The sequence below is a fragment of the Drosophila innubila genome (genome assembly GCF_004354385.1).
Source record: "Drosophila innubila isolate TH190305 chromosome 3L unlocalized genomic scaffold, UK_Dinn_1.0 0_D_3L, whole genome shotgun sequence".
NCBI classification, from domain to species: Eukaryota; Metazoa; Arthropoda; class Insecta; order Diptera; family Drosophilidae; genus Drosophila; species Drosophila innubila.
In genome coordinates, this window is record NW_022995376.1 from 2,161,646 (window position 1) to 2,170,864 (window position 9,219).

The 9,219-nt window shown below is 34.7% G+C and overlaps 1 protein-coding gene across 2 annotated transcripts; it reads right to left on the reverse strand.

Moving 5' to 3' along the window:
• Window positions 1–2,312: 2,312 nt before the first annotated feature.
• Window positions 2,313–8,265, reverse strand: LOC117788310 (mucin-5AC). 2 transcript variants are annotated; one of them, XM_034627041.1, is made up of 5 exons: window positions 8,213–8,265; window positions 6,525–7,636; window positions 3,613–4,853; window positions 3,000–3,534; window positions 2,313–2,738 (listed from the first exon to the last, which is right to left on the reverse strand). In XM_034627041.1, exons 1-5 carry the CDS (start codon window positions 8,217–8,219, stop codon window positions 2,445–2,447), a joined length of 3,189 nt encoding a protein of 1,062 aa, XP_034482932.1. In that variant the 5' UTR covers window positions 8,220–8,265; the 3' UTR covers window positions 2,313–2,444. The 2 variants fall into 2 exon arrangements, with proteins under 2 accessions (XP_034482932.1, XP_034482931.1); XM_034627040.1 differs by having other exon boundaries at window positions 2,314–2,738; window positions 3,000–4,853.
• Between the last annotated feature and the right edge of the window lie 954 nt (window positions 8,266–9,219).

Below are 9,219 nucleotides of genomic sequence, written 5' to 3' on the forward strand. Positions count from 1 at the left end.
CGCTCAACTTTTAGTCTATCTGTTGTGAAAACATGGCAAATTCTCGCGGGTGGCATAAAGTACCGAGTACATTTTACATAAATGGATGGAATTGCACATTAATATTAGCAGCAAAAGTTTCATAAACTCCACTATGACCAAAAACAGCCAGCGGGTAAAATGTGGAAAAGATGCATATGGATGGAAAATGTCGAGAGATGTGCTAATTGTTAGTTACAACTGTGCATATGCTGGAAAAGGGAAATTAGGGAATTTTCCAAACTGTCAACCTGACAAAATACTGTTCTCAGCTGTCGCAAAACCAAAAATGCATAACAACATTGAAGTTCAACTTAATTTTAAATGGTTTTGAAAAGTTTCTCCTTTCTCTACGCACATGTCGTATGCGCAATGTTGTGATTAAGCATACGCCAAGTGTGACATTTATGAGCTTGGCTCAATGCCCAGAAATATGCGGGCAACAGTTTTTGGCAGCACTTTCAACTTGACTTGGCCAAGTGTCAAGTAAAGCAATATAAATGTGCAACCAAATTGTTTTTTTTTTTGCCTAGCCAAGTTTGAAGTAGCTCTTTAAATTGGCCAATGTCTGTTGATTTATTAATGACAACAGGGCAAAAGAGATAGAGAAAAAAGTTATTAATTCAACTACAGGAAAATTCAACTACTCTTCCATAAAATTTAATATTAAATATGGTTATAGTAAATCCAATTTAACTTGAAAATTAAATAAAGTTCATATTAATTTTAAAATTTTATATTATTTTAATTTAATAATAACTTTTATCTTATTTAATTTAAAACAATTCAACACTAAAATATAATACTAAGTGTTTAATTTAAAAACTTGAATTAAAGCCGTTGAAAAAATGTATATATTATTTAAATTTTTAGTTGAATAAGCAATATAAAAAATATTTAATTCAAATTCAATCTAATTATTATTTTCATAATTTTGTATTGAATTTATATGATTAAACTTAATGCTGTATTTTTCTGTTAAGGTTTTATCGCATAAATTTTACTATTTTCATATATTTAATATGAAATATATTTAATTCAAATACAATTTAATTATTATTTTCAGAATTTTTTATTGAATTTACATGATTAAACTTAATGCTGAATTTTTCTGTTAAGGTTTTATTGCATAAATTTTATTATTTTCATATATTTAATTTGGCATTCAGGTATGCATGTTATTAAAATTGTATTATATTTATTTTAAATACGTTTTCTATTCAAATGGTTAAATCAAATACGACTGTATTTATTTTTACTATAGGTTTTTTCTCTAGGTGTAGAGCTAGACACTTGGAACACTTAAGATATTCACTTCTCTCCAGGGACTTAACAAATCTCTTTTGAATCGCAATGCGTGTCTATCGTTTGAATTGCGACAAATGGAACGCATTAAGTTAACATTATTGCCAAACAATTTGCTCTGAATGTGTTTATTTCGCATCCTTGTTGTTGTCACATTACTTTCGACTTGTTCGACAACAGCTCCCAACATAATTCCTTAGCCAATTGTGCCAACCCAAAATCTGATTAGGTTTTGGAGGGAAGAGACTCTCGCAAAATCAAACAACGATAAATTGTTGTAACTTGTAAGCGATATTATGCCAAGTACGACTTCAATTTGTTCTGTTAGCCTGTTGCTAAAATTGAGTCCTTGCTGTGGGGCTTCTTTTCTTCCTTATTTCCTCTTTTGTCGCGAGCCTCTTTCTTTTTTCTCCCCCTAAATGACAACAGTTTGTGGCCAAATGGCTTGAATGTTAAGTGGTAAATTATCTTTTTAGTAGTACTTTGTGCTTGTTGCTGCCTTAAAAGGGTTTACTTGTAATTGATACCTGTTTGAGCTACTCGAAAGCCTTATGAGTGCCTCCCTTAAAAGGGATTTGCATTTGTGCATTTAGTCGATTGATTTCGCAAGTGAATGAAAGTCTACTTATGTGGCTTGGATTAAAATTGGTTAATGTTACTCTAAGTGAAATCTTTTTGAAATAAGTTAAGAAATTAAAATAAGACGATTGAATCATTTAATGCATGATTTAAATTTAATGAGAAATCAAGAAATAACAAGAAAATATATGATTATTGATTACATTAATATGTTTTTTATTATACCTACAATTTTATAACTTTCTAGGTTTCCTAAGGAATTGACTATATTAATTGAATTGAAATATATTAAAAGATCGTTGATTTTAAGAATATTTTTTTTGTTAGATTTTCCAAATAAAGTAAACACCATTTATGAGCTATTAAAAGATCGTTGATTTTAAGAGAATTTCTTGATTAGATTTTCCAAATGAAGTAAACACCATTTATGAGCTTTGTTTATATAATTATTTAAGTAAATATATATGAAATCTTTACAAAACTAGTTAATATGAAAGTTTACATATTAAGGAACTTGTTAAGTTAATTTTCTGGAAATCTATTTAGAAACAGGAGTCAAGACCCTCGGCGGTGCACATTAGATCAAATGGATTGAAGGCAGTGCCTTCTGGACAGACCACCGAATATGGTATAGGATAGTCACAGACGACATATCTGTTGCAATCGTTGGGATAAGGTAGAATCGTGCCCAGAGCAACACCACAACAAATATTGGGTGTATCGGGATGTATTGTTGTTGTAGTTGTTGTAGAATCGGTAGTTGTAGAATCAGTTATTGCTGAAGTAGAATCGGTTATTGTAGGTGTAGAAGTACAAGGCTCTTCTGTAGTAGAATCGGTTATTGTTGTAGTAGAATCGGTTATTGTTGTAGTAGAATCGGTTATTGTTGTAGTAGAATCGGTTATTGTTGTAGTAGAATCGGTTATTGTTGGAGTAGAATCGGTTATTGTTGTAGTAGAATCGGTTATTGTTGGAGTAGAATCGGTTATTGTTGGAGTAGAATCGGTTATTGTTGGAGTATAATCGGTTATAGTTGGAGTAGAATCGGTTATAGTTGGAGTAGAATCGGTTATTGTTGTAGTAGAATCGGTTATTGTTGTAGTAGAATCGGTTATTGTTGGAGTAGAATCGGTAATAGTTGTAGTTGAATCGGTTATTGTTGTAGTAGAATCGGTTATTGTTGAAGTCGAATCAGTTTCCGTTGTTAAAGGAGTTGTAGTATCGATTATTGTCGATGTAGAATCGGTGGTTGTAGAATCTGTTATTGTGGGAGTTGAAGTACACGGTTCTTCTGTAGTAGACGCGGCTGTTGTATCCGTTGAATACGGAGGCATAGATGTTGTTGATCCTGGTGTTGGTCCCGCATTGCAATTCGCCAAATCCGGATCCATGCACTTTAATTCCGTAGGACTAAACTCCAAGCCCTCGGGACAATCATAACCAATAGGTATGGGCTTAACACATTTGATATACTTGCTGCATACGTTAGGATATGGCACGAGAGATCCCTCAACTTGACCGCCACAAATGCCGCTAGGTGGCGCTGTCGTTGTCGTTAACTCAGTTGTGGAAACTTCTGTTGTGGAAATTTCCTCAGTTGTGGAAGGAGTTGTTACTGTAGTGGAAATTTCAGCTGTTGTGGAAGGAGTAGTTTCAGTAGTGGTAATTTCAGCAGTTGTGGAAGGAGTAGTTTCAGTAGTGGAAATGTCATCAGTTGTGGAAGGAGTTGTTACTGTAGTGGAAATTTCATCAGTTGTGGAAGGAGTAGTTTCAGTAGTGGTAATTTCAGCAGTTGTGGAAGGAGTTGTTTCAGTAGTGGAAATTTCTGTTGTCATAATAGGTGTAGTGCCCGTTGAGGGTCCTGTAGGACCCGGATTACAGTTGGCCAGTGAAGCATCCATACATTTGCGAAATTCCGGACTAAACTCTTCGCCTTCTTTGCAGTCAAAAGCCGAGGCAATGGGACGACTGCACTTGATATACTTGGAACAATCGTTGGGATAAGGAACCAAGTCTCCATCTGCAACATCGTCACAAGGACCCTTTTGTGGTGGTGGTCGTGTAATTGCTGTAGTGCTCTCGGTGGTGGCTTCTGTTGTGGTGGTTGCGGTGTAATCCCAGCGACAGGCATCGTGTGGCACATCGGCACCACAGACACCCTGTATGGGATCGTAATACTCGCCACAGTTGCACACATCCATCATGTAGACATAATCATCCACACAGCGTATAAACCACTGACAATTCTCCAGATACGGGAATGTATCTCGACTGCTGTTTGTACAAATTGTCGGTTCTAGTGGAGCTGAAGTGTAACCAGGTGTTGTGCTAATTTCTTGATCACAATCACTTTCCTGCCAACTCACACATTGTTGTCGCTTTGCATTAAAATAGAAACCTTCTAGGCAATAGAAGGCAACGGGAATTGGTGAAACACAGACAATATATTTACTGCAATCCTTGGGATAGGCAATCATTTCTCCTTCATCCTTGCCGCCACAAATTCCCGCAGGTACATCTGGTTTAGCAGTCGTTGTTGTCACAATTTCAGTTGTTGTTGTGGTTGTTTCTGGCGTTGTTGTTGTTGTTGTTGTGGTTGTTGTGCCTGTTTCCTTGCAAGCTGTTGGTGAAACATTGGGACCGCAGGCCTGCGACTTGGGATCGTAATAACCTCCAGCACAAGGTGCTATATAGTATGCACCACCTCCTAGACACAGTATATACTTGCTGCAATCCTCCACATAGGGAAAAGAGGCGCCTGCCTCCTGATCCTCACATAATTCAGCTGGTCCTGGAGTCGCTGTGGTTGGAACTGTCACCGTTGTTGGGGCTGCTGTGGTGCTGCTGGTGCTGGTAGTGCGATCCCCATAGCAATACACATCATTGGCCTCATCACAGATGCCAAAGTCGGGATTAAACAGCAGTCCATTGGAGCATTGACCAAGAATAACCTTGGGTGCAGAAAAGGGAAAAATATAGAATGTTAAATATCAAAAATATTTTGATGCTGAATCAATTAAGAGGCCAAATTATGACCAAAATGATATTCCGTAGGAAAATTGGTCAAGTTTTGTCAAAGTTATGGCTGTTTGAAGTTTCAGATAAAGTGTCAAGGGGTAAGTATGGAAAAAGTTCACAGTGATGACCAAAAAATTAAAGTTTTTAAGTTATTAAAATTTTGATGCAGAGTCAATGACGGAGCCAAATTATGATCAAAATGATATTCCGCATGAAAATCGGTCAAGTTTTGGCAAAGTTATGGGCTTTGGAAGTTTATGAGTATGTGTCAAGGTGAAAGTCAAGGGAAAGTCCGGATAAAATAGACAGTGAAAATCGAATTTTTTAAATAAACAATATTTTGATGCAGAATGAAAGTAGAGGTCAAATAATGATCAAATTGATATTCCGCATGAAAATCGGTCAAGTTTTCACAAAGTTATGACAATTTGAAGTTTATCAGTAAGTGTCAATGGGAGAGTCAAGGGAAAGTACGGATAAAATAGACAGTGATAGGGGAAAAAATCGAATTTTTTAAATAAAGAATATTTTGATGAAGAATCAAAGTAGAGGCCGAATAATGATCAAAATGGTATTCCGCATGAAAATCGGTCAAGTTTTAGCAAAGTTATGACAATTTGAAGTTTATGAGTAAGTGTCAAGGGCAAATACAAGGGAAAGTCCGGATAAAAATGACAGTGATAGGGAGAAAAATCAAATTTTTTACATAAATAATATTTTGATGCAGAATCAAAGTAGAGGCCAAAAAATGATTAAAATGATATTCCGCATGAAAATCGGTCAAGTTTTGGCAAAGTTATGGGATTTGAAAGTTTATGAGTATGTGTCAAGGTGAAAGTCAAGGGAAAGTCCGGATAAAATAGACAGTGATAGGGATAAAAATCGAATTTTTAAAGTAAATAATATTTTGATGCAGAATCAAAGTAGAGGCCAAAAAATGATTAAAATGATATTCCGCATGAAAATCGATTCAGTTTTGGCAAAGTTATGAGAGTTGGAAGTTTTCGAGTATGGGTCAAGGGGCAAGTCAAGCGAAAGTCCGGATAAAATAGACAGTGATAGGTAGAAAAATCAAATTTTTTAAATAAATAATATTTTTATGCAGAATTAAAGTAGCGGTCAAATAATGATCAAAATGATATTCCGCATGAAAATCGGTCAAGTTTTGGCAAAGTTATGGGATTTGGAAGTTTATGAGTATGTGTCAAGGGGCAAGTCAAGGGAAAGTTCGGATAAAATAGACAGTGAAAAATCGAATTTTTGTAATAAACAATATTTTGATGCAAAATGAAAGAAGAGGTCAAATAACGATCAAAATGATATTCCGCATGAAAATCGGTCAAGTTTTAGCATAGTTATGACAATATGAAGTTTATGAGTTAGTGTCAAGGGGAAAGTCAAGGGAAAGTACGGATAAAATAGACAGTGATAGGGGAAAAAAAATCGATTTTTTTAAGTAAAGAATATTTATTATTTATATGTAGAATCAAAGTAGAGGCCAAATAATGATCAAAATGATATTCTGCATGGAAATCGGTCAAGTTTTGGCAAAGTTATGCAAGCTTGAAGTTTATGAGTGTCAATTTATTAAAAATTTTATATACCTCGTGATCTTTGCACCACAAGAACAGGGAACAGTTGGCGGCATAGGGAAAACGTGTATTATCGGGATAATTTCTGCAGGCATTTTCATTTACATCAGGTGGCAGTGTTATTGGTGCACTTGTTGTTGTTGTTGTTGGTGTTGGTGTTGTTGTAGCTACAGTGGTGCTGGGAATTATTGTAGTGCTCGTGTCCACTGTGGAACCTTGTGTGGTGGCAATTGTGGTTGTTGGATAAGGTTCAGGTTTGCAATTGACCGAATTGGGAGTATCGCAGATGTGGAGCAGTGGATTAAAGAGTTTACCGGGTATGCAATAGGCCAAGTTAGTACAGCCATTGCGGCAACTGAGATAGGCACTGCAATCGTAGGGATAAACATAGAAACCATTGCCCAAAGACCAACAGAAATCATCCTCAATTCCCAAGGGTGGTGCACTACACTGACCGTCATCGGGAGTGGTTGTTGTGGGTACAATTGTGGTGGTTGTACTCGGCAATGGAAGTGGCTCACATTGTGCCACTTCTGGTGTATCACAAATGAGCAACCACTGATTGAAAACCTTGTCGGCTGCACAATAATTCAACACTGGCCAACCCAGAGTGCAATTAATATAAGCATTACAATCGTAGGGATAACGATGCACCGAACCATCTGGAAATTTCCTGCAGAATGTCTCCGATATTCCCGGTGGTGCTGGCGGTGGATCATAACTAGAAGTGGGCCAATTTTCCTCAGTAGTGCTGCTCCAATTCAAGGTCGTCAAAGTTGTATTATCTTCCGGTTTATTTGTACTTAAAGTCGGAGTTGCTTCGGTCGAGGTAAAGGTGTAATAAATGCACTTTGTACTATGTGGATAATTGCAGCCTTGTGTCTTATTGTCCCACCACAATTGAGCGGGACAGAGTTTAACTGTTGGATAAATGCAATCGCAGACTAGGAATAAACTGCAATTATCCGGATACGGCACTAGGCAACCAAATTCTTTTCCCGCACACATCATTTGATTCTCATAACGTTCCTCATTGTCGCATGTGGCATGCCGCAATTCACCTTGCAACGCCACAGCAGTTGCTGCCAACAACAACAGCAATGGTAACCAATCACAGCCATTGCCTTGAAATATAATCAAACAAAATAATTTGTATTATTTAAAGATGTCCAATAAGAAACATAATCTTTTTAATTCGCATTTTGTTTTCTATCTTTATTAATTTTTTATTGTATTTAAAATGAAGAATAAAATAAGGTTAATTAAATTGCTAGATAAACGAATTTTAAAATAATTTTATTTTGATAATGTCTTTCTATATATTTTTTTTTATAGTATTCGATTATGCAATTAAAGTAGTCTGATCAGAAAACAAACTATAAAAAATATGTTTTTATCTTAATGTAATGTTCATAATGAGTCTTATTTTATGTATGCTCCACTGTTTTTTTTTTTTAATTTTTCAAAGACATTAATGTTATAAACACTATAACGTTATTTAAATGTATTTTTAATTTTTTTTTTTTTGTGATTTATTAATTTTTTAAGACACACCTATTATTATGTATACTTTCTGATAGCATTCTTGACTTGCTTTTAGTTTTAAAAATTGTTTATCTAACAGTTCAGTTCACTTTAATTTTTTCACTCTTGTTAATATTATTTATTTTTATTTAAAAACAATTTAGTCAAAAATTTACCATTCATAATGAGCTTTTAAATATTTTCCTTTAGTTTTCTATACTTAAATAATTCTTTCACTTTACTTAATAATTAATTATGTGCACTGTTTAACGATCTAGTCGAGACTAAAGTCACTGCTCCTACAACACTAGCTATAAAAAGTTGCGATTAGCTCAAACGTTGACAATTGAATTGATAAGATATTATGGCTACTATTATTATTATGATATTCGAGTATCTATTAATTATTTAATTTGATAATGCTGGCACGAGTGAATGAATGATGTTTCCCTCGTTTAATTCTTATCTAGACTCTTCTATATGAGTCGAAATGTAGAACATTTCCAAGAACGAAGTCTAATATGAGCTAATTGTAGGTAAATAATACGTATTTGCACGCGTTGTTATGTATTATCTATTAAATATATATATTAAGTCAGTGTTTTCTTCAAAATTATCATATTAGATCACAAAATATATCAATTTCTAATATATAAGTGCGTTATTGAATAAATAAACATTTTATTGAGTCATTTAATTTTATTCAAAACATTTTATTCAAACCAGAAAATCACAAAACGCCGATAAAATTGTCTGAGCTATGTTGTGTAAAAAGTTCAGCCTTGTAGCTCATATGGTCTGGGTTGTGTAATGATCAGTGAGTGAGTCAGGACAAAGAGTTTTATGAGAATTTGTTTAAAAATAGAAAAGTTATTCCAAGTAAAGAAAGTTCACATGCTTAAGTCAATTTAAAGAGTTTTTAAAATATACATTTACGGACATTATTCAGTTGAAACTCAAAGAAGCTAACGACGATTGTGTTTGACATGTATGTGATGTTGCTCTTAATGCTGTTGTTATTACATTTATTGCTGTTGTTGTTTTAATGAGACAACGTGACCTCTCAACAACTCGGTGAGAATTTATGTGCACCACTCGCTGCTTAAATTACAGAAATAAAAAAAATGCGAACATAAACATAAATGAAGCCAGAACTCTAACGCGCCGGCCATTAAAAATAAAG